Source organism: Dendrobium catenatum, unplaced genomic scaffold (genome assembly GCF_001605985.2).
Source record: "Dendrobium catenatum unplaced genomic scaffold, ASM160598v2 fragScaff_scaffold_51, whole genome shotgun sequence".
Lineage (NCBI taxonomy): Eukaryota > Viridiplantae > Streptophyta > Magnoliopsida > Asparagales > Orchidaceae > Dendrobium > Dendrobium catenatum.
In genome coordinates this window covers 599,468-626,736 of record NW_021318513.1, presented here as the reverse complement: position 1 = coordinate 626,736, position 27,269 = coordinate 599,468, and the positions used below count along the sequence as shown (strand labels likewise).

Genomic DNA, 27,269 nt, shown 5'->3' with positions numbered 1-27,269 from the left:
TTCTCTTTCATTGTTTGAGGCTATATATAAGCCCCTTATATTTCTTTTGAAGTTAATGAATGAATAATAATGAAATTTCTACATCTTTGTGTTTTTGTGAGAGCTTGAGAACTTTGGAGAGAAATTCCTAGGAGTGGGAAACAGATCACTCACCAACCTTAGAAGCGTCCGGGTTTGTGGCAATTTTCTTCCCTATCCTTTCTCCTCCTCCCTCCCTTCCCTTCCACCATACGGCCAAGCTATTTTTCCCAAAACCACCGGCCAACCCAAGCCCCACCCCCATAGCCGTCAGCTTCTCACTCCACACCCTAGCTGCCGGCCCTCCCAATTCCCCTTCAAGATTTGTTACTTTCCTAAATTGCTATGTAACTAATTTGGGAAGGATTTGAATTCAAATTCAAATAAGTTGGAACTTCCAATTCTTTCCTAAATCCCATAGCTTATTTTTGGAAAGCCTCCTTCAATTTAGTCACAATAAAATCTGAATTCCAACCAAAGAATAATTCAAGACCCCTTTCCTAATTTAAGTTGGCTTTGATTGGCACTCAATCAAAGATCCAATATTCCCTCTTAATAGCCGGCCAACATCCCTTTTTCTCCTGCCACCTCTCTCTCTCCAGTTCCCTTAAATCCTTTCCAAATTAAAAACCCAATTTAGGAAACTCTTAGCCGCCTCTCTCACCCTCTCCCTCCTTTCCTTTATTCCTCTATAATTATTTCCTACTTCAGGAATCTATGGAAGGAAAATAATTTTCTCCTAAACTCCCTCCAAACCTAATCAAAACCAGCCGCCCCTTGCCTTTTGGATAAAGTTTTCTGAAGTTTAGCTGCTGGCCAAGCTCCAAAGAGAAGAGCCTTCATGCTCTCATCCAATACATAAAGTAATATCAGTTTCCAACCCAACCCGACTGCTGTCCAGCATTTCAGGATGGGTTAGTTTGCTGTCCAGAATTTTCTGGACATAGACGTATGCTGTCCAAAGGCTCCTGCAGCCACCAACTGCTGTCCAAGCTTGCGAGAAGGTTCCTAAATGCTGTCTTCACACAGGACATTCGTCAAGCAGCTGTCCAGACTCAAGAATTTCCTTCTTACAACTTTATTTCAAGTCCAATCATGACAAAGGTGAGTTTTCCCCCCTCCTCATTTCCCTTCCTATTCTCCTTCGATTATGGTTGTGTATCAAGCATAAAGAATCATGCGAAGCTCTCCGCCAAAGATTAATAAACATAGGGAATGAGTGATGGACTTCTATGCATCTAATCTCGTTGTTAATCTAGAGATGTTATTGGAAATCCTCTATATTTGCTTATATTGAATTTTCTAATTGTTTTGTGATCCTAACTATTATTGTGTGACTTGGCCTAAGCTAAGGCACCCCTTTCTTGTTTTCTATTTTCGATAAGTGGCTAATGTTTTAATTCTTATTGCTCTAACTTGAAAGCGTGCAAATTCTTATATCAATCATTTAAGCATTCATTATCCTAAATCACATGTACTCTTTTTAATGACTCGATCACCCAAAGTCGCAATCCCCCCACTAGATCTATTACCACTAAAATCAAACTACATGTAAATGTGTACTCTTTTTTTTTTAGATCTTTAGTTGACCTAGAGGGTGTTCGAGAAAATTTTGGACACTCTTAAACAAACAATTGGTTGCTATTTCAACCTGATTTGCCTTGAATTACACAAAATCAAATTGACCCAACCGATTCAGTTACCACCTTCCTCGGAAAGGGTTCAACCAGTCGTGGAAGGGGTCAACGAATTGGGGCCCATGGAACCAACCCCTAAGAGAAGCATGCTAATGACCTCAAACGTTGATAACGTGCACTTAGTTGGTAGTAGAAAATCCTTCAAGTTCAGCTTTTCTCCAGGCCATCGTGGTTGCCACGATCAACCCACGGTTTCACAACCTCTACATAACTTCCTCCCCCTCCCAAACCACTCTCTCATGCCTTTTTCTTTCCATCCATGTGCTCCCCCTCGTGTGAAGAAACATTCAAGAATTTATTTATTTTTGTAAATTCAATCTTTACATGCCACATCACCACTTTTCTCTATCTTCCATCCCATTTCTTAAAACATCTCAATCAAATCTCCAAAAAATTCTAAAATTATACAATTTTGAATTTAAATTTCATTTTAGATTTAACTAAAATTCCTATTCACTTTGCAAAATTTTCTTTCACAAAATTAATAAAGCATAATCCAAATCAAATTCAAACTGTATCCCATCTAAAATATGTCTAGAAACAATAAAATGGATCCAAATAAAAAAATGCAAATTTTGAGGCTTGCTTCCATCTTCAAATATATCCATGTATTCTTTTGGCTTACAATCTCCAGGAGTATACAACATTTGCAAAGAGAACTGCTGAACTTCTTCATAGGAACATTGCATCAAGACTGGAATTCTCAATGATCTATGCCAATGTAAGTTCAAAAATTTCCTTCATTAATTGCTGAGTTAGTGTCATTATGGGTCCATGGTTTAGGAAACTCCACTTTATATTAAATCAAACATGAAAAATGCAAGTTACAGATAATATTTATTTAATTGAGTTGTAAGATGCCCATAATTATTTCTTAATTGACATATGAACTAGTTTATATTTATAGATTTGTTTAGTGGGATTTGCTATGTACCATCCCGTTGTCATAAATATCATCACATCCATGTCCAGAAAAAATTGAACAAAAATTCTCAAAATAAAGTAGAAAATTAAAACTAATTAAAGTTGAATTGATCATTCAATTGCTCAAGATTTCCAATGAATATAAACAACTGGATCTACGTCAGATATTTTCATGATACAAATAAGTATTCAACCTTGTCAGGCAAAATTCACAACAACAAAAAAGGTTATCAAAATAAGGATGATACAAATATTGGCAATCAAAGCAAATATTCATAAACATTCAAAGGAAGCATTTACTGAAAAAAAGAAATCAATGAAGGAAAAGAAATTTTATCACATTCCAAGTCTAGAGATAGAAATGAAAAGATCTTACCAGCTCCAGCTGATGATTTCAATTTTGGAAGCGCCTCAAATAAAAAGCTTAAGACAAGTACAAAATCCATGATCTAGCTTGAACAAAGATAAAAACCAAGTCATGAAAAAGGGTCAAGAAAGACCATTATTGAAAATGCACATAAAGATATAGAAGCAATGAACCACAATCGATGAACAAATTATGTAGAAACTATAAAGCACAAGGTATATAAAGTTCAACAATTAGAACCACAAGAGAACGGAAAAAGAAAATCAAATAGCTTATTAGCACCATCATTAGGGGACAACTTAAAGACCACCCTTTAGGTCATGTTGAATGCTAAGGTAAAAATCCAAGTTCGTCCAAGATTTCTTTATATTAAATCCTTGGTCTTCACCTTTTTCTTTCAATTACATACGAATTAGGGGTTTTGTATGGTTACATTTAAGAAGTGGAAGTGGGAAGAAAAAGGAACCAATTTAGCATCTTGGATGGAGGAGTAAGTAGGATGCAACTTGTTCCCTAAGAAGTGGCTAGTAAATTCATAGTCATTTGACTTTGGGCTCAAAAAACCCTATGTCACAACTCTAAAAGTTATTGAATATTTTTTTAAAGGATAGAAACTTATTCTAAATATTTTATTACATGAAATAGGGTATAAGGAAAATAACAATTCCAGAAGACATTAAATGTGATACTCTTATCTTCCTGTTAATATAATGTCACTAACATAAATTCTGGCAAACCTACATATAATATAATTTATGATATAATTTCTTATAAGCAGTAGGTATTGTATAAAAAAATTATATTTCTTATTATATGTTTAAAATATTTGAAAATATTTTTGTATTATTGTAATGTATAAATATTATCATATTTTACATACATAAATTCCTATAGTATAAAGTAACAAGTAAATATGTGCTTATAAATTCATGTGTGTGATATGCATCATACTTATACTTTATTAAAGGATAATATATTACTACCATTTCAAACATTATAAGTATTATTTATTTATAAATTTACATGGAATGCATGCATATATGTATGTGTACATTCGTGATATATATATATATATATATATATATATAATTGGAAACCTAGTAAACGCCACTGCCTTATGGATGTGGCAAAACATAGACAATCATTATATAACACTTATAAGACTATAATAGGTACGAAAAAGAACAGAAATGTGAAAGTAAAACAAGTATTTGATACTAGCATTTCACTAGCAAAATATATCGAAAGATTAGACACTTAATAGTTATATTTTCATTCACTGGGGGCATTCATAGTTATTACTTATGATTGTGGCATATACCAATTATTAAATCATATTTTATTTTGATGCTTCTTACACTGAGCTTGATAGATCATCAAATATTACTATGCTTGTTGTTTCATGTGAGAGATTAGAGCAGGTTGGGTCATAGTTAAGTGATCAAGTTTTATCCTTTATCTCAACGTTTTGTGGTACAATTTTGCTGTATCAAAGAAGTGCCTAATGTATGTTAAAGATGTCTCAAATGTATCAATTATCTATGATGTTGATTAGAAGTTCCATAATTTATTTTGATAAACTCAATTATGTAACCTTTCAGTAGTAATAAATATGAAAGAAGTTTTGTGTTTTTTAATAATATGGACAAATAAATCTTCTACCCACTCAATCATGCTTAGTAAGAGTTGCGATAGGAGTTGGTTCAAAATGTGTTTGAATGGATTGTCACTGCTGCCACACTTCGTGCTTAATCACAAGAGGTCAATACAGGGCTTCACAAATTTAGTCAAGAAATTTGGCAAACCAAAATCACTTGGAGCCCATTTTAGAATTACAATTCTAGTCAAGATTTAGGATTTATAAATTGCAACTTGGTTTATTGAATATTTCAATTTTTTAGAGGCACAATCCAAACCAAAACTAACAAACCAATATGAGAAAAGTTGTAATAAAATTCAAACATTTTTTTCAAACCAAACTCAATTGTAAAAATAATTGTATAACTACATCAGGCTAGAGTTGGGCAAAAACATACAACTCTAACAAGCACCATCTAAGAGTATGAATAATCATACTTATTCAATCAATTATTATGTTCTCATCCTTTCATGATAAGTACCATACTTACTCAGTAATTTTTCGAATCCCCATTAATATCTTCAGCTTTGCAAGAGAAAATGATCGAGAAAAGTTACATAACCTACATTCAATCAAGGTTAAAAAGTAGAAAGATAGATGACGATGAAGCACAGACACTTCAACAAGTCTTGTATGTCTCCGTCAAACTTTGTTACAAAAGCAACATATACCTAACAAAATAAAAATTGTAGATGTACATATTTCAAAATTAGAGTCGAAGCTAGCTGGGACAGACCCTAACATCTCTTGCATTTGTTAAAAAGGATGAGACATGCAAGCTGTCTCTAGTTCTATAAATTTTTGGATCCGGTAGAAGAATAGATACCCCTTTTTTTATTTTTGGTATTTCATGTAAACAATATATTGTTGAAATTGAGAAGATCATGTCTGGTGATTAAAGCTAATGTTGGCGTGTTGTTAAAAATTAACTAGCTGAAGATATATTAAAATATAATTCTAATTAAATTAATGTTCAGTTTTCTTTTTTTGACACACAAGCTTTAAATATGATACATATGATATTCTACTTCTTTGTGTATTTTTTTATTGAAAGTATTGGCATACTAATGCATTTTAAATTAAAATTTATGCATTTTAAATTCAATTTTATAAAAGAAAACATATATTCATGATGTGTGTTCTATTTGTAACAGGTATGCACTCTCATTGTGTAAATATCATGTCATTTATACCTAATGTGCGTGCTTCACAGATAGGCCGGCATTTCAAGGTTGCGGATAATTTAAGGGGTAAAGGTTACTGAAAAGAATCAGAGAATAAAAAAATGCACACAAAAGAATGCAACAAATGAGGATGGAAACCAAATCTCATATAATCCGAAGAAAAAAGATATCCTTTGAACCATACATAGAAGTGATGAGATAAATAGTTGTCTATGGAAAATTAAATATACACACGTTCCTTTTAAGTTCAACCCGAACAGAGCAGCTGGAAGATGCATAAACAAGAAAATAGTATAGATAAATTTCATTCAATGGAGCAATATGAACAGAAATCACTGTTATCAATATCATTCGCCTATTCCCGATTATTTGGGGATGAGAATAATAAGCAAGCATACCCAGTTAATGAATAACAATGAGGGTACTATTATATAAATGATGGGAAAAACAAGAACCCAATAACTTATTTATAGCCTTGCGCAAACGAAGAGTTAACATAATTTAATATAGAGCCTAGTGTAAACCAAGACTCGTCCTTGTTTCCTTAGAAATAGAAAAAGAAATTCATATATTAGCGGGAGGACCGAATTAAACAAATACATATATAAGATCTCATGGTGCTTATATAAATGAGACTAATAAAGACGAAGTTATTGTATGTCAGGAAAATGAAAGAATTATGGTGGAATGATCTGCCAACTTACTGTAGTGAGGCTGTAGCTTTGATCAGAAAAAACAGCCGCAGCAACTTCTATTAAATTACCAAGTAGACAGGCATGACTTGGAAAATCAAGAGAAACGCCATTTGGAAGGATAGATGCATGACCAGGCAAGCAGCTTGCCAATCTATGGATATAGAACTTTGTGAGTCTTTGCATCAAGAAAACCTGAAACATCAAGAAACAAATTCTTAATAAAGATACCAAAAGAAATCATAGTGTTAAGTGAATTAAAAACGTACTTGTGGAACAATAATCAAGTATTACTGTGACAGTTATATAATAAGTTTGTAATCAAAACCAAACAAAGAATCAAAACAATTAATCTAATTTGTGCCCTGCAAATAACAAACTTATCCAAATGGTCGAGACAGCCAATAATTGAGTCACATTTTGACACAAGATGAGCTTCAACCAACTAGAATACTTGACAAACATTACACTTTAACCACTAACATGTATCCAAGATCAGACCTAAACTGGTATACTTAATTCAACCCAACAGATCTCTAATCAGGCACAATATCAATTAAGGATCAAAACTCAACAAACAGTTCAATCATAAAAAGTTAAATATATACTATTGATAAACCCTATCCCCATCTAACCTATATGTAACAATACTCTTTAGCATGGATGCAGGCTAAAAAAAGCCAGTCACCCGTACCCACACCTATACACATTGATGGAGAGGAAAGTGCCAGCCCAAGATGAGCATTTGACTTTTTTCGCCATACCCGATCACTTGAAAGTACTGACTATCAAAGCTCTCAGCATCTCATTCTCTCAATTCACAAAAAGATATGCTCTATGCGCCATTTCCACCCACAACTTTTGTTCAGGCGAGGTGGTAAGCAAAGTCAACCACAATGAAAAATGCTGATGTGGTGATTGACAGATGGATCATTCTGCTTCTGGCAAATAGTAAGTCGCAATACCAAATTTCTGCATCAGCTTTGATGGATATCTACAGAATTACAACTTGACAACCTTCGTTCAGCAAACAGAGTTCACTTTCAAAATTATTTTCAGAGAACCAACTTGGCAATATTGATGTTGTCAATGATATTCAAGGTTTAGATGCATTTTCCTTTAACCATTTTTCCCATCTTTTGAACTTCTCTTACCATACCTACCTTTTCCATTAAGGTTCCATTTGGGACGGCTTTTTTACTGCTTCTCGAAGCAGTTTTCTAGCACAAAAAATATTTTTTTATACTAAAAAGCTGTTTTGCGAAGCAGTAAGAAAGTTGTCCCAAACGAAGCCTAAGTCGGCAAGATGGTTTGGCAATAATTACAATAGTTGAGATGAGAAGTCAATCACCAAGACACCTAAAAATTTTAAACATGCTGCTCAATGTTTTGAATAAGAAAATATAGGCCAACAGCACAGCACAATAGCAATTATATTTTTTCTTCTCTGCCACACCGTGCTTGTAGTTTATTAACCTACGTGATGCCACATAAAGAAAAATAAAAGATGACTATTTGAAAAAAAAATTACCTCCTTATAATATGAAAGATGATGCCACAAAAAAGGGATTGACAAGATTTGCAACGAGAAGCACAGTTTTGGATCCGTGTCTAAACAACAATTTGGATGCCCACAAGCATGAAAAGTAATTAGAGCAAGAACATTCTCCAAGGAAGACATCCGCGAACGATTTTCTGGCTCTTTCATGTTATTCTGCATGAAGAACATGTGTGCTTTAGAAAAGAAACCACAATAACATCAGAATTAAGGAGTGCATCATGAAACACATTATTGGTGTCAGCTTGTATCATTCAATTTTAGACATAAATAATACATATTACATGAAAGTTTCAAATTAAAAATCAGAATGCTTCGCTGACAACAATTCAAGCAAAGGACACAATCAAAAGGAAGAAAATGAAGCAACGGATTCCAAACTGCGTAGAAATTATAAACTAAAGTATAAAGGCCATCTCCAAGTATAAAAAGACATGCGGTTTAATTATTTCTCATTTCAACATATATGCCTTTAAAGCTTTAACTTCTTACATTTTATACTAGGATTCTGGGCACATGTCAGGGTTAGTAGAACCTTAATTTTGAACATAAATGATATTAGATCTGGAGTTTCAATACAACAACAACATCAAGCCTTTATCCCACTACGTGGGGTCGGCTACATGAATCCTTTTTCTCCATTGTGTCCTATTAAAAGCCAAATTCTCGTTTAAATCTTTCTTATCAAGAACTCTCCATAGCACTTCTCTTGGATCTGGAGTTTCAATATGAAGATAAAATGCCATGAACTTCTAGATTATGAAAAATTTTTAGTTAAAGCATAAACTAATTGCACATGTCAGAAAAGAAAACCAAGTCAGTACAACAAGCACGGTTGCTTCACACAATACAATGACCAGTTGTATGAATAAACCTAATCTCTAATCTTCAAGGATCCAAAAAATCTTCACATAAATTGCTCTATTTTCTCAAGATACTTGCTGCAAATTAAACTTTCACTGGACTGGCACAAGCGATAAAGACATTGCTTGACCTTGAGGTTGATTTATTCTATTTAGTTTTCCCTCAGTTTCTTGTGCATGTAAGGATAGAAATGAGTATCAGCACCAAACTACCAAGCCTTCTAAGAGGTGGATTGATTAACATCAAGGAGTCTTTTCTGCCTAACAAGTTGAAACACTTTCCAAATGCCCAAAAATAAGGGTTTTTGGAACATTACAGTTGTGGATGAAGTGCAATTACATTTTATATTTCTTAGATGAGTGTACTCCACACCCATAAACCACCCACTCTTGGCCTATCTGATAAAAATGGTTACTCAAAATAACAAAACTTTATTTCATACAAAGGAAGCTAATTTTTCTAGGCAAATTCCTTTAATGAAAACCGATCTAGATTTGACTTCCATATATAGCTCCCTTTGACATTGGAATGTTGCAATTCCCCAGAGCTTCTTTCATAAATCTTTCATCTTGCAAGAGATACAGTTTTTTAACAATCTGGAAAAGCTGGGAGCACACTTGTGCTTCTTTTGAGCATGAAGTCCATCCCAATCAACCATCTCTTCAATAGCATTCTTGTATCCATCAAACCATAATCTGGAACTTCTCCATCGTAAACTAATCTAGCAAGAAACACATATATTCATCAGGGAATTGGACCATGCTTCTTTCACTGATTACCGAGATTGATTGATAAATGAACCCAACTCTCACAAACTTGGGTTAAAATACTGAGTACTGACCAATGCTACCTATTATAGTGCACTAGGTAGAAGATGGAGACAATTGGTATTTCTATATGTAAATCAATTTGACTGGATGTTGTTTAGCTCAGCAATACCAATACTACGTTACAAAGCCTAAGGGAAGTTGAGCCCAATAATCGTGCATTAGGAGGCAGTTCGATCCCTCATTTTCCATTTGCACAAGAGAATGACTGAAACCTTTTGTAAAGAAAATAAGAACGAATTTAGTAAATAGGAAGAAAGTTTTAACCTTATCAACTTGCAAAGAGTTGTCCCTTAATGGGGAATCATTCTCTACTCACTTAGTGCCCAGGAACAAGATAATGAAAAGAAGTGGAATGAGAATTCCTTCTTGAAAGTCAATGAAAGTTTGAAGGTTCAGGCCACGGTTAATAAGTTCTAGAACAAGAACCAAGCTGATTTATTTCATAACACGTGAGGATAATGGAACCGATGTTCTTAACATGAAGCCAACTAGTACAACTAGTTAAAATTGGATAAAACAAAACTATTCATAATTACATAACTCTTCAAATTGTATCACTTACAATGACCTGATATTATATTATTAGCAAATGTCAATCATTTAGTTTATCGACATACTTAAATAACAAATTCTTAAAAAACATCTTAGACCTATTTAATCTGCATCTATTTGTTACCCAAATTGGCCAACCGTTTTGATTTCAATTTAAGGGATAAAAGAAAAAAAATGATCAATCATTGACGATCATAGTACATTGCACACAAAACTATTTTTTTAGCAACAAAGCATTAAACTAATCACCCCAGTTTTTGTTTAAATAACAATGTTATTGAATAATGCACCTATCCATATCACATACTACCATCCAGTCAGATGCTCATATGGAGAGTACAAAAATGACAGTCACGGTCATGAAAATAAAAAGCAAACCTGAATACGATTAAAAAAATTACCGTCCACGCTAAAACTGGGAACTATCAGCCAATTTTATTCAAAGAGAAGAATATAAAAGTTAAGTTAGCTTTCTATAATACTTGACACATAAATTGGCAAGATAAACCCTCACCATGCTGCTGAGAATGATGCCACGCAATAAGAGGAAGATCTTTTGCTGCAAAAGATGAGCAGTAACCTTGCAGGCCCATGGAAGATCAGAGTTTATTAAGATGGCCACTGTATCCAATAAAATAGTTGTAGGCATACCAGATGGCATCAGAAGTTGATTCTTCAAGACTTCCCTATGTGCAGAGTAGGAAGAGAAAACTATCAAAGCCAAGTACACTTAAAAATATCAAAAATAGTACATAAAGGGAGAATCACATGCCAAAGTCATGCCAAACACCGAGTACATAAATATTGCAGTCAAGAAACCCATCCCAAATTCAAGTGTTCTACAGTTAACTGATGGGAAACTCACCAAAAAACATTTAAGAAAATGAAAATTATACATAGTTAGGTTCACAAAAATAAAAAAAGTTCATATCATTATTCATCTTGGGTCAATCTGCAGGGGTCGTCGTGGGCTATGACACAAAAACACTCAAATAATATTCATTATGTATGCTCTAGGGTGCTCTTCATTCATTCAAAAGTAAATTTGGGACTCAATTTTAATCATTGAATAGATCATGCATTAAGCTCCCAAGCCAACCTAAATGTTGATCGATCAAGACTAATTTGTTAAACACCAATAGTCACAAAAAAAAAAATCATACTACAACAACATCAAGCCCTTATCCCACTATGTGGAGTCAGCTACATGAATCTTTTTTCTTCATTGTGTCATGTTAAAAAATCAAATCCTCATTTAAATTTAATAAAAAATATCATTTCTAATATTTTATAGCAAGTCTTTTTAGGTATACCTCTATCTTTCTTAACATGGGTCAAATTCAATACATCTACTCTACTAATTGGGTCATCAAAAGGCCGACAGTTTGTGTCCAAACCATCAAGTCGATCCCTCTAATCTTATCTGCGACTAAAGCTATTCCAACATTTCCACATACATATTTTGTTCGCATTCTATCTCTAAGAGTGAAGTGACTCATCCACCTGAGCATCCTCATCTCTACAACAATTAGCTTTACTTTATGCTTCTCTTTTAATGGCCAACATTCTATGCCATAAAGCATTGCAGGTCTCACCACCAACTTATAGAATTTTCCCTTAAGTTTGAGGGATACTTTTCTAACACACAATAGGCCCAATGCATTCCTCCACCTCAACTATTTAACTTGAATTCTACTAGTAATATCCCCACTATTTCACCATCACTTTAAACAATAAACCCGAGATATTTAAAATGTATACTATGATTAATGACTTGATTGCTCAAAATCACAATCCCCACTAGATCTATTACAACGAAAATTACACTCTATGTATTAGATTTTAAATCTACTCAAACAAAAATCTTTAGGCTCTAAGGTTGACCTCCATAATTCATGTTTACAATCAACTCCCTCTATAGTCTTATCAACAAGAAGAATATCATTAGCAAAAGGCATACACCATGGTACATCCTCTTGCAAATGTCTAGTAAGAACATCCATCACGAAAGGAAAAAAGATATAGGCTTAAACACATTTTTCTTAATGAGCACCAAACCATTGTCGCAATATTCAATTAAGCGTGTTCTCAATATCAATAAAAGCATATGAAGATACTTTTTATATTATTCCTTTAAATTTCATGGCATAAATATCATCTCTATTAATGGCTTATTGGCATAAAGCCAGATTGACTCTCTAGTATTGATGTAATTATATTGTCTATGTTCCATAACTCAATTGTATGACTCATAAATTTGATTATACTATAATTATCATAATAAAAATATCTCTTTTGTTCTTAAATGTTGAAGCAAAAATGCCTCTTCATTAATTATTTGGCATCCTCTAGTCTTCAAAAAATTATTGAAAGATACATAAACCAAATCACGACAAGATCATTCATAACAATCCAAATTACAATAGGTGCCTTATTTGTATATAAAGCTTTACTTTTATCCAGCTTGTTAAAAGTCACACTACTTCACTTTTGTTAAATCAATCTTATAAAATACATCATTATGCTATTTATTATTCTTCCAAAAAATAATTCTTTGAAATCCATTAATAACTTTTAATAGTAGCTTCTTCGTCTTTAAATAAGATTTTTTTTATTTTTTAATCTGTCTAAGTAGATCAAAATCATTAAAAAGCTTATCTCAGCATATTAGCATCTCACATAGTATAATAAATTATCAAATTTTGAAATTTTACTTTGCTTACTGAAAAATTGTATTTGCAATGGCAACTTTGAGATATCATGGAAGAAAATCTACAAACTGTCAAAATTAAAGCATTCGTTTAAGAAAAAAACAAAGAAATGCAATCACTTTATTTTTTCTAGGACTTTATTAGGCATGTAATCAAAACAAAACGCTCAAACTTGATACCCATATATATCTTTTAGTTGAATAATTAAACAAATTTGAGTACAGTTAATGAAGCTCGGCTTAATCGAACAAGCCCAAATATAGACAAGCTAAGCTTCTATTCATGAACATGCTCTTTGCTAATAAATTTCTTCATAAGAGCTTGCTAAATGCTCATTTAATACTTATTTGATAGCTTTTTTGTGAAATTTAATCCTGAAATTAATCCATGCACTTTAACAAAAGTACATGAATTGAGTATTAACTATGTATATTTTCTGGAAGCTTTTTTAGAGCAAATCATCAGTTAGTTGGATTTGAATATACTCTACATTTTGATATATTTTATTAAAAAAAAAAAAGATTTCAAAAATATAGTGAAGTAAGATTTTATAAATAACTTTGAATATGTTCATATCCTATAATGCGACTACAGGTTAGAACTCTTAACATTGCTAGTACAAGCTCTCTCTTTCTTTGGGAGAATCTCAACCTATTTTAAAAAATTCCACAGCATTCAAAAAACAGACAAGTTAATTTTAAAAGCATACATAACGTAAGTTTTAAGAAAAGAAATCTTAGTTCTAAAAGAGAGATTAACTTATATAACATTGAAATCTTCTTTATTTACGAAATTAACATTACAAATTGAGTATGTGCAGATTATACATCCAAATCATTTAGAAGGATAGTTCAAAGTTTTATTGTGCGCTTCAGGACTAGGTGGTTTTATAATATATAAACTTGAATGAGTGTTATTTCTATAAATCTGTAACATTTTGGTGTTACCTACAAATTGCTCTGTTTAGAAGACAGTAAAACTCAATATAAGTCCACTAGATATGTAAAGGCTCCAAAAACTCAGCGTCCACATTAGATGCTAATTTGAAGTAGAGCAAAACAACCAACCTGTTATGGTGGATTGTCTTCATGCAGACAAGCACAAGCTTTTTGACCCTCGTCTCCACAACAGAACGCGTAGTGGAATAATCATTTCCGGAAAAGATACTCACAAGATCCCCTGGGCAACCTTGAATTTATTAAAAATGGTTTTCATCTCAAAATACAGAAAAAGAACCTAATTGATCATCAAAGCATTGAGCAAAATCAGAAAAAAATCTTTGTACAGAATAACATGCTCACGAACAAAGATGTAGACAAGAATATTCTTCTACTTAAAATGATAGTCACGGAGAAGATGACAACAACGATAACAACCATGATCTAAAACAGATTAAATTGATTATTCTGCAAATTTTCACCAGAGGAAAAAATTTTAAAGGAAGAAGTAACAACAAAACACTCAATCGCATTAAAGTCATGCAAAATGAGATAAAATGCTGATTAGGCAAACAGCCATCTAAAAAGATAAGAAATCAATCTCAATTCAAGAGTTGACAGCTAAAAAGGAGATCCAAAAATATCAGTCTGTAGTAAAATTAGAATACTGAGATGTGCAAGTAGCAATAAACGAATATATATATATATATATATATATATTAGAAATGACATGTGTTTATTAGATTTAAATGAGAACTTGACTCTTAATATGACACAATGAAGAAAAATGATTTATGTAGCTGATCCCACGTAGTGTGATAAAGGCTTAAAGTTGTTGTTGTTGTTATATCAAATATGAATTATACAAGTATGCCTATTAATATACCTGCTTGATATGCTATTAAGGATGATGGTTAATGGACTGTTCTTGCCGCCTTCTCAAGACTATTCATGATAATTTATATAGATATCTACCAACAAAATTAAAAGTAGTAAGTAAAAGAAAAAAAATCAAGCAGAAATTCAAGCAATGTTGTCCACCGCCAATATGATAAGAGGCAAATAAAAGAAGAAGAGCCTCATACAGAAGCAAGAACTCAAAACACCCTTGAATGGCTATTATCCTTTAGGGAAAAAAACTCCTTCAATTCAAAAACTGTAAGAACTTGTGAAAAATTTCGTGAGAACTAAAGAACAGGTTCCAGTTTTCTAAGCTTACCATCGTTATGAACAAACTGAAGTATTAATCGGCAAGCCGCTGTCAGGATAGCTACATCACCACTGTTCTTTACTGAGAAGAAAAGGAGTAGCTGAGGCAGAAACTCTGACTCAGCACCAAAGCAGCTCCTGATTTAACAGACATTCTTTATAAGATTTTAGAAGAGTTTGCTTAATATTTTATCACAGCATAAATAAATTAAATTTCTATAGATGTTATTAGTATAAAAACGTCACAGCATTATGGCATATGTAGACATCAGAGAACCTACCGATCTGCTTTTTGACAGCGATCACCGAATGTATGGCAGAACTGCTCACGTATCCTTGATCGTTCCAATTCAACAGCCCTCCAACCTCTGAAGAATTTCTGCAGTTAATAAAAAGTCAAGTTCCTTATTTTGCATTTATTACAAAAGAATAGAAATATAGCAGTCTAATAAATAGGTGTTTCACAACTGATTTATCATTGTATGCCAGTGAAGCCTATATGATCCAGTAAAGTCATCATCACCATTATCATTAACCTTATCCAAAATCCAAACAACTTAGAATAATCTATATAAATCAATTGTCTCCGTTCATTCTAGTTTTATGACCCAATAAAGTATGTCTATCAAATAGCAATTCATTCCTTACCCAGTAAAACATATTGAATTCTTATATAACAATTTTCCGTACCAAACTATATCTTCAAATTTGGCATGCTTCTGTTAACCAAGCATGATCCTAATTCCAGTAATACATTCAGACGCAGCAAGTTCATTTTCCCCAATGAAAAAAAGCTATGAAGCAATAGAACAACACATGCCACATATGTTTTAGCCCGTCATGCAATAGTCGCAAGAATAGCACTCCATATCAAGAAAGTTATTAAGAAAGACAACCTAACAGCACCAATTGTCGCACAGATGTCAAAACTTACAATTTACATTTTTTTCAGAACTAAATTTCTGTTTAAAATTACCAACGCAGACTATATAATGGATCAAATGATAACTTCACAGAAAAATTAAGATTAGTTATCATAACTAGGTTAAATTGGCTATCTCCCCAAAAAATAATTTGAAGACAATGCGATAGAGTTGCTAATATATTAATGTTGATCCCTGAAGAAAAATATCTTCCATTACAATATGCTCTTGATCAATCAGCATTTTGTAACATTCAATTTTTCTTTTTTTAATTGGCTGGAGGGGAAATTAGAGGACTGCCAAAGTTTCGAGTGCAACATGGGAATGCAGATAACTAGTTCAGAATTTGAAATAGTGCTTTTTCAATTGGTTAAATATTGTCATGGCACAAATAATTCTAGAAGCTTCACATCACTATTATAGATAATGTTTCTCAAAATAATTAGCTTTATGAAACTTCAATAAGGAACTCCTGCCGAAACAACTCAAAGAGTGTTGATTTAAACATTTCACCAGATTTCAGGTTTTGAATTTTCATTCATAAAATTGAAAGAAGTGCCTGGGCAGTAATTTCCAAAAAAAGAATTGGGGCATCGACCAACATGCTATGCAAGCTATACCATGGAACTGCAAGGACCAAAAAGAAACTTATTTAGCTTTACAAAACACAGGAATCTTAATGGATGGATGTGTGGCTCAGCAGCCCATCTTGCTTGACAGTGGCAAACTGCATTGCCCATTACCTGACACAGCACCTTATACTAACTTACCATCAATCATTTAAAAAAGTAAAAAATTTATAATTATGACACTTCCAGAGATAGTACTAAAGTAACAGAATGGGGAAGAGGTGAGATGGAATTTAGAGGAAAATGAAGCCAGTTAATGAAATTTAGTAAATAGTAGAGGCTGCATGATTGCAACGACATTTTGAAACCCGAAGAAGAGCCCTAATAAACATTAGCTGGCCATAAAATAAGCATTTAATAAATTGCAGATTCCAAATAATGAAGGTAGACTGTCATAAACCAAATAAGTCAAAGGAGAAGGTGAAACTACATAGTTTGCAGAAAAAAGAAGACAATTGACGACACTAGACCAATGCTAATTAAATTTGTAATTGCAGAAAAAATCTTGTAGTTAAAATATGCAGTACAAAATTGCTAGTTTGCCCCATAAAAAAATCATAACTTCATCGGTCAATCAAAAGAGGCCAAACTACGCTTAAAAAAAGGCTCAATAGGACTAGTTTTTAATCATTTTTACGACCATATTTAATTATGGCCGAACTTTCTATTATTTTTAATTCGAATTATTCTATTAGGTTCAATTATCTTCCTTCTGAATAGTATTAGATTTGAATGTGAAGGTTTCTTAAGATTGGGTAGGAATTAGATTTGCTTTCAAATAATTAGCCTTATCTTTGTGAACCTATTTCTATAAATAGATAACCATAGCTTGTAACTAATTACTATTGATTAATTAATGATAATTGAAATATGATTATTTGTGAGGCTAATTGAGAGTTCCTCATATCCAAGTTGTGCATCCTTATCTCCATGTGATCTAAGCTACGCTTATTCCATCAAAACTTTCCTTAGTGTGTGTGACCCATCTTTGGGATTCTTCTCACTCACTACCTACTTTGCATGTTATCATTGTAGCGGCATCTTTTGAGTCAACCCTTCTATGACCGACCGGCCAACACTGCATAACAGGCGAATCACACGCAACTTCTACCAACAACTTCCTTCTTTGACTAATATCATGATCTCTAGTCATCCGGATAATTCTTTGTTGTTAACTTCACCACAAATACTACCCACAAACAAAAATAGCCTTCCCCCAGCCATAGTTGTTCTATAATTGCCCTATACACTTACATCTCATTGTGACTAACACAAGAAATCCAACAAACTTAACTTCCATATACACTTCTAATATTTATCAAACTCTAATAGGTCTCTTCACGAACATCTTCTTAAGTGACAATAGCATCATATTGTCATAAACAAAGAGCATCAGCATATTATAAACGTAAATAATATTTTGCACCTCATGGAGATCATACTTATGGATGCCAATTTTATCCTTTCATATCTCAACACCCTTATGCATCTAATAAAAACAATGATTCCAATTATTTATATTTTTAAGATAATGCATCTTTTGAAAAACTCTCGTTGTGACTACCACAAGAAATCCAACAAACTTAGCTTCCATATACACTTCTACTATTTATCAAACTCTAATAGGTATCTTCACCAACATCTTCTTAAGTATCAATGGCATCATATTGTCATAAACAAAGAGCGTCAGCATATTATGAACATAAATAATATTTTATACCTCATGGAGATCATAATTGTGGATGCCAATTTTATCCTTTCATATCTCAACACCCTTATGCATCTAATAAAGACAATGATTCCAATTATTTATATTTTTATGATAATGCATCTTATGAAAAATCATGGATTCGTATTAATAAAGCTTTAATAAGCTACAACATGCGGCAATCCAACTCAAATATGCACTTTTGCAAAACTCAATGCAATCCACTACACAAGCTTCACAAATTCCTCTCACTACATAATTCTTAGAACTATTTTCCAATTCAACAAAAAAACCCAAGATTAATGATCATTTTCTATATGATGATGGTCCTAATAAAGACATTTATAATGACACTCATTTTTTTATGATGAATTAAACTTGAGGATAATTATGATATATAAATACCTAATTTTGTTTCTAAGCCTGAAGTTGATACTAAGATATTTTAGATAAAGCATATGTCTAATGAAGTACTAGATACTAAGAATATTGGCGAGCATGAGATAATATTTTCTTAAATTTTTGTATTGAGATATCTTTAGAAGTATCAAAGCCACTGTTGTTCTTCTCCAACTTTCTGTTGAGAATCGTACTTCTGTTCAATTTTCACTATCTTAGGAGCTGAATACTATATAAAATAATTATAGTTTGCTTTAGTCAAAACTATCGGAGATTGAATTTGTAATGTTGTCGCCATCATTGTCACCTAATCTACTATAAGACCACATAACAAATATCTTACAAGTGTATGAAGTTTGGAGCCGTCTAGCAATCAAGCCTTTATATCTTTGTATGTACATTTGAATTATTTCTCCTATTATTTTCTACTACATAGATGCTTGTTAGACCGGTCCACTGGACCGGTCCGGCCGGTCCGCTCGGGACCGGCAATTCGCGAAATATCGCGAGATCTCTGCCTCCTGCGGAGATCGGGCGGGCCAACCGCTCATGAGGAGCATTTTAGGAAGCTTTTTTTGGGGTTTTGAGAGGGAAATTTGAATGTAGGAACTGTTTAGGGATTTCCTTTTGATTTGTATGGATGAAATAGTTGATTTTCCTAGGGTTTGATCATCTTGAATTTGGCTGAAATTTGAGATCTCTTAGATTTAGGTTTTCTTTGGGCTCTAGCGGCGTCTAGAGATTTGGGAGAGATCGATCCTCCTCTCGAATTGAGGATCAATTGTATCTTGCTATTTTATTCATCGTCTAGTGGAATACAAATCTTGCTTTGAGTTTTCTTTCAAATTTCCTCCGAATTTCTGCTGTTAAACTGCTGTAAACATCAGTTTTACTATGTTCTCCTGCTGAGGACAGCAATCCAATCACTATTATCGCTGTTTTTCAGAAGATTTACAAGTGTTTTCTATCAATGCTTCATCCATCAAATGATCCAAAGATGCCACTTCCTCCTCCATGATCAACACCAAACTCTTCAACAAAAGAGTTTTTTGTTAGCCGAGTAAATTGATGCATTACAAATTAGCTAGCTTAAACAAAACCCAATTTTCATAAATCAAGCCAAAGGAGCCAATTTAGGCTATAATGAGGCAAAAACCGACCAATTTGAACACTTTTTAACCATATTTAATTATGGTCGAATTTTCTATTGTTTTTATTTGATTTCTTTTATTAGGTCATTTTATCTTCTTTTGAATAATATTGTGTTTGAATTTGGAAGTTCGATATGAACAAATAGGATTAGATTTCAAATAATGTTTTCATCTTTTTAACCCTATTTATACAAATAAAGAACCATAGTTTATAATTAATTCTTATTGGTTATTTGTGAGATCAATTGAATGTTCCTAAAATACATGTTGTGTATGCGGACTTCCTCCATCTTCTTTCTCTACCACAATAGATGAAGGATGATAAAGGGCACCATCTAGCCCAAAAGCAATTATTAGTTAGAAGTACTAGCAAATTAAGAGATTAATTTGTATATAAACTCATAAGGAAGTGGATGAGCAACCCAAATCTAAGTGGATGCAAACCATTGGCACAATCTTCATAACAAGTCATCATGTTTCACATGTAGAGCTAAGATTTACTTGCAATTAGAAAACCATCGAGGAACTAAGGATCTCCAACCGCATCATAACATTCGAGATGACAATTGCATTTGCTCAATAATTTTCCTAGTTGTTAGAAAGGGGACTAAACAAGATCCATTGGAAGAGGTAAATCCATATGGTATGTCTTAGAAGAGTCACTATGAATTTTCTACTTCTTCCAGCTCCACAACCCCCCCCCCCCCCCAAAAAAAAAAAAAAACCCCCACCCCCACACAAAACCAAAAGAAGCTAAAAAAATCAAGCCAAATCCTTCAAGAAAAAGTTGAATGCGCTGGTTCTCATCTAATTGGAGTAGTATCAATTGGTGCTTAGCTTGGGGTAACCAGCATCCATAAATATAACACGGTCTACAAGGAAGGTACATTTCTTAGTGTTGAGGTAACCAGCTCAGGCAATCTCCTCCTTTTCCAAACTAGTTCGTTCTTGAGATAGGGAATCCCCCTCATGTCCTTGTTAATATGTTGAGCTCGAAAAATTAACAATCCTTATTGAGATATTTGTACAACAATCTAAATCCACCAAGAAACCTGCTTTAATGTTAAGGATTCTAGCATCAATTGTTTGGTGATTAATAGCAAAAGAATGAGAAGCTTCTTATAAAACTACAAAAGAAGCTCGATGGCTGTATGTGGAGCCAAAGCAGTGGGGCACTCCAAGTTTAGAATAGGCAATAGTGAAGTATCAGTGGTAATGGGCATTTCCTTATCACAACTATCCTCCCTCTAAAGCGACTGCTTGTTCTTCCACCTATGTTGAATCTATGATGAACAATAGCTGAGCTAAATAAGTGCTTTTTTTGCCAATTAGATAATTCTTCCACCTATGATGAACCATTAAATGCATAAATGTAATGGCAAAATTGAATCGACCTAGTCTAGGGGCCCAGTGGTACCATGATGTTAGCAACTGACTTTATCTTCACCAAAAGTTATTTCAAAAAATCCACCAACCGCAATCCAGATCAGCAACAGTATTGTTGTTGCAGCAAAGGCATCAAACGTTGAAACAAGACGGTTATCCAAATCACGCGAATAATTCGCCATTAACTGGTTAAAAATCAACCAAGCGAAGACGATCGGCAAGTCAGAAGGTAAGGTACTCCAACAGAATAACATCTCGAACGCCAAAAAAACCGGAATGCCTATTAAACTTTTTAAGGAAAACCCTGCCTATATATCCACGACAAGGAATTGTAATAGCGATTCTTCATAAAATGCTAAGCAAAACGTTTTATTCTCTCTGAAACCTCAGTAAATTCAAAAACCAGGCCTTTTGCATGGCCTAATTAAGGAAATACCAAGCAGTATCGTAGCAAACTAACCTGGATCTTGATGGCGGCAGAGGTCTCCTGCCGAAGGGCTAGCCGCCGCTTCCGCTCAGCTCGCGCCTGATCAAGAACCACCTGCCGGTCACTCTCCCTGGAGCTACGTCCCCCCAAGTTCACTCTCCTGCGCGAGGTCGGGTCCCCGCTGAAGAACATCCTTCAATCGAATTCGGCAGCCGCACCCTACCAACCTTCTGCCGCTAAATCCACTGCCATGCGAAGGGCCGCCACAGGCAATAAAGAACCTACACCACCCGGCAATGGCCTCCTGCTGTACAAAATAAAGTAGAAATAATATAGGTGGAAGCGAAAAGGCATTTGACGCGAGGGAGTTGCTTTTCTAGGTCTTCCGAGAGCGGTCAAGCACTGCGAACTATCGTCCTGTTTTTTTGCCCTTTAGTTTTCCTGAATTTGCAGAAATGTCATTTTTCCTTCGGGATAGTCGGTGTGATGCAGCGTGAGGTGTGACGCCGATTTAAGTGCATAAAAATATTACATATGCTATTCGCATGGATTAATTATTTTATTCTGATCCCAACAATTATTTGGAGATTAATTAGAATTTGTCACGTTATCTCTTCGCTCAGTACCGTGGCTCGATACAACTCGATGCAGCAGCTTGCCGGGCTTGGTACAACTGATGTGATGTATTCTGGCTAGTCTCCGAATGACGTTCTTCATCCGACCTCCTCATAGAATAATCACTCATCCGTATGACCTCTTATTTTATTTTTCATAAGTTGGTGTTTGTTAAAGTTGCATATTTTAAATATTTTAGATGTGAGATTTAGCAGAAATTATTAAGCGTAGGGTATGGATGTAACGTGTGTCAAGACTTCTTTCAGAATATGCAACATCAATTGTACATAATGTATGTGCATATTATACATAAACTGTGTACAATTTATATATTGTGTATAAGCGATGTGATCTGTTTTGATTGAAGGCATTTAGATGTAAGATCCATTCTGAACTACTACCATTTTTTTCAAATATGGCTATTGATACGACATCACAAAAATTATCTTGATCGTGCACGAATCTCGAGGCAAAAGCTAGTTGGAAACTTCAAAAATTAATTTTAGATGTTTTGTTCCGCTGCATTTGATGTTTCATAGTAGCTCTGTGTGTCTGTGTTTGAGTTGAAATATTTGGAAGATTCAGTTCCGAAGCAAATTCTAAAGCCAGATCCTGGTCAGTCAGTTTGTTCGTTCCAGTCGCGACCCGATGCGAGCGGGATCCGTCCCGGATCGGGTCGGGTCGTGACACAAACAGTCTCCGATTTTAACGAGCTTATACTCGAATCGAGCGGCTCGACGAGACGAATCCAACGAGCCCAAGATCGCCAAATTACGACATCATTTAAGGCCTCCAAATGTCCAACGAACGGTGCACGATTGAAGGGTTCAATATCGGCCGTCCATTCAAAACCACTCCCTATTCGCCCATGATCTCACACCTATTTAAGAGCTATGCCACTCCAGAAAAACTTTAAATAAAGCCCTCATTCTACACAAAGGGGACTCAAGTGAATAGAGAGAAGGAGAAGATAAGAAGGAGGAGAAGGAAGAAGCTCCTCCTCGACCACCGCCGGAGCTCTTCCTGCCATCTGAAGACGCCGGAACTCTGCTGAATTTTCGGGAAACGTCAGGAATTTGCTGAACTTTGTAACTTTATGAGAAATTGATTGTAAATTGATCGTCTTGATTTGTAAGATGGATCAACCTTTGTACTTCATCAAATACTAGTGGAACTTTACAACTGGGCGAGGCCCCGTGGTTTTTTCCCTTTTTGGGTTTTCCACGTAAAAACTCTGGTGTTCATTTCTCTTTTCTGTTTGTGTGCGGAATACTCGTGCAACGCTAAGACGAATATTTTCCAACTCTACTGCCACGTATATTCTAGCACGCAACAGTTTGGCGCCGTCTGTGGGAAAATGATTCTCGACTGGGGGGGCAACTTTTGCTCCAATCTCAAAAGATCGCTCTTATCAACTTTCTGACATCAGTTTTTGTTGCATCAGATGCGAACTGGGGGCAACTTTGACCCCAATTCTGGTCAAAAAGATCCTCTGATGCCTTCTATATCAAGATGATATTTCAGGAAAATCCCAGCGACAACAAGGATACTTCCAATCAATTATAAGCTTTATACAGTCGTTTACTGGACTTCTACTCCTTAGGCAAGGTCTTAATCTCGAGCTTAAAAAGGTAGTAACGGCCAAAAAATAGACCATTTTTCACCTTTGATTCGGGATACACGCGGCGTTTGCCCCCTCGCAATCACGGTAAAATTGATCCTAGGGGGATCCGATTCGACCTCTTCCATACAAGTTAACGTCATCGAGCAAAGACTCTGACATACAACCTCGGATAGGTCTCACATCCTTGGTGGATTCTCTCGACCTCTTCCACACAGGTTTACGTTGTCGAGCAAAGGCTCCGTCATACAACCTCGGATAGGTCTTACATCCTTGGTGGATTCTCTTGACCTCTTCCACACAAGTTAACGTCGTCGTGCAAAGGCTCCGACATACAACCTTGGATAGGTCTCACATCCTTGGTGGATTCTCCCGACCTTTTCCACACAAGTTAACGTCGTCGAGCAAAGGCTCCGACATACAACCTCGGAAAGGTCTCACATCCTTGGTGGATTCTCCCGACCTCTTCCACACAGGTTAACGTCGTCGAGCAAAGGCTCCGACATACAACCTCGGATAGGTCTCACATCCTTGGTGGATTCTTCCGACCTGTTCCACACATGTTAACGTCGTCGAGCAAAGGCTCCGACATACAACCTCGGAAAGGTCTCACATTTTTGGTGGATTCTCCCGACCTCTTCCACACAGGTTAACGTCGTCGAGCAGGGCTCCGACATACAACCTCAGATAGGTCTCACATCCTTGGTGGATTCTCCCGACCTTTTCCACACAGGTAAACGTCGTCGAGCAAAGGCTCCGACATACAACCTCGGATAGGTCTCACATCCTTGGGGGATTCTCTCGACCTTTTCCACACAAGTTAAAGTCGTCGAGCAAAGGCTCCGACATACAACCTCGGAAAGGTCTCACATCCTTGGTGGATTCTCCCGACCTCTTCCACACAGGTTAACGTCGTCGAGCAGGGCTCCGACATACAACCTCGGATAGGTCTTACATCCTTGGTGGATTCTCCCGACCTCTTCCACATAGGTTAACGTCGTCGAGCAAAGACTCTGACATACAACCTTGGATAGGTCTCACATCCTTGGTGGATTCTCTCGACCTCTTCCACATAGGTTTGCGTCGTCGAGCAAAGGCTCTGTCATACAACCTCGAATAGGTCTTACATCCTTGGTGGATTCTCTTGACCTTTTCCACACAGGTTAACGTCGTTGTGCAAAGGCTCTGACATACAACCTCGGATAGGTCTCATATCCTTGGTGGATTCTCCCGACCTTTTCCATACAGGTTAACGTCGTCGAGCAAAGGCTCTGACATATAACCTCGGAAAGGTCTCACATCCTTGGTGGATTCTCCCGACCTCTTCCACACAGGTTAACGTTGTCGAGCAAAAGCTCCAACATACAACCTTGGATAGGTCTCACATCCTTGGTGGATTCTCCCGACCTTTTCCACACAGGTTAACATCGTCGAGCAAAGGCTCCGACATACAACCTCGGAAAGGTCTCACATCCTTGGTGGATTCTCCCGACCTTTTCCACACAAGTAAACGTCGTCGAGCAAAGGCTTCGACATACAACCTCGCAAAGGTCTTACATCCTTGGTGGATTCCCTCGACCTCTTCCACACAGGTTAACGTTGTCGAGCAGGGCTCCGACATACAACCTCGGATAGGTCTCACATCCTTGGTGGTTTCTCCCGACCTCTTCCACACAGGTTAACGTCGTCGAGCAAAGGCTCCGACATACAACCTCGAATAGGTCTCACATCCTTGGTGGATTCTCTCGACCTCTTCCACACAGGTTAATGTCATCGAACAAATGTTCTGACATACAACCTCGAATAGGACTTCTACCCGACGTTGAACTTCTACCCGACATCGGACTTCTTCCTGTCGTCGGACTTCTGCTCGTCAGTGGACTCCTCGTCTTCGGACTTCTGCTCGTCGACGAACTTTCCTCAGTCTTCTACCCGACGTTGAACTTCTACCAGACATCGGACTTCTTCCTGTCGTTGGACTTCTGCTCGTCAGCGGACTCCTACTCGTCGTCGGAATTTTGCTCGTCGATGAACTTTCGTCGGTCTTCTACCTGACGTTGAACTTCTACCCAACGTCAGACTTCTCCTTGTCGTCAGACTTCTGCTCGTCAGCGGACTCCTACTCGTCGTCAGACTTCTGCTCGTCGACGAACTTTCATCGGTCTTTTACCCGACGTTGAATTTCTACCCGACATTGGACTTCTTCCTGTTGTCGGACTTCTGCTCGTCAGCGGACTCCTACTCGTCGTCGGACTTCTGCTCGTCGATGAACTTTCATCGGTCTTTTACCCGGCGTCAGACTTCTCCTTGTCGTCGGACTTCTGCTCGTCAGCGGACTCCTACTCGTCGTCGGACTACTGCTCGTCGACGAACTTTCATCGGTCTTCTACCCGACGTTAAACTTCTACCCGACGTCGGACTTCTTCCTGTCATCGGACTTCTGCTCGTCAGTGGACTTCTACTCGTTGTCAGACTTCTGCTCGTCGATGAACTTTCGTCAGTCTCCTACTCAACGTCGTACTTCTACACAACGTTGGACTTCTATCGTACTTCTACTCGTCGTCAGGAATTCTGACCGTCGATGGAATTTCGTCGGTCTTCTGCCCGACGCCGTACTTCTACTCGTCGTCAGAATTCTGACCGTCGACGGAATTTCATCGGTCTTCTGCCCAATGCCGTATTTCTACCCGACGCTAGATTTCTGCAGTTCAACAGATCTCTCCAAAGTCGGGGGGAAGGAGGAAAAATTCCGTAAGCTTCTGCACGCGAGGAGAGGCGCTAATTCGAGCAGGAGAAATTTCCCGCTCGCAAATAGCGGAAGCCTAAACCGTCAAAAAGCCGGAGTGAGGAGAAGAAATCCTGTAAGCTTCTACACGCGAGGAGGGGCGCTAATTCGAGCAGGGGAAATTTCTCGCTCGCAAATAGCGGAAGCCTCAACCGTCAAAAAGCTGGAGGGAGGAGAAGAAATCTCGTAAGCTTCTGCACGCGAGGAGGGGCGCTAATTCGAGCAGGGGAAATTTCCCGCTCGCAAATAGCGAAGCCTAAACCGTCAAAGAGCAGAAGGGAGGAGAAGAAATCCCGTAAGCTTCTACACGCGAGCAGGGGCGCTAATTCGAGCAGGGAAAATTTCCCGCTCTCAAATAGCGGAAGCCTCAACCGTCAAAAAGCCGGAGGGAGGAGAAGAAATCCCGTAAGCTTCTGCACGCGAGGAGGGGCGCTAATTCGAG

The 27,269-nt window shown here is 36.2% G+C and overlaps 1 protein-coding gene across 3 annotated transcripts in view; it reads right to left on the bottom strand.

The window, feature by feature from the left end:
* LOC110106235 (E3 ubiquitin-protein ligase UPL6) overlaps positions 1 to 22,274 on the bottom strand; it is a gene marked incomplete at its 3' end in the record, with an annotated part of 50,274 nt that extends 28,000 nt beyond the window's left edge. Inside the window, 8 exon segments of one of the 3 annotated variants that reach the window (XM_020836043.2) lie at positions 3,016 to 3,088; positions 6,534 to 6,716; positions 8,053 to 8,235; positions 10,840 to 11,011; positions 14,104 to 14,224; positions 15,194 to 15,321; positions 15,465 to 15,562; positions 21,840 to 22,274. In XM_020836043.2, the coding sequence (XP_020691702.1) occupies positions 3,016 to 3,088; positions 6,534 to 6,716; positions 8,053 to 8,235; positions 10,840 to 11,011; positions 14,104 to 14,224; positions 15,194 to 15,321; positions 15,465 to 15,562; positions 21,840 to 21,998 (1,117 nt within the window). 3 annotated transcript variants of the gene reach the window in all.
* Between the last annotated feature and the right edge of the window lie 4,995 nt (positions 22,275 to 27,269).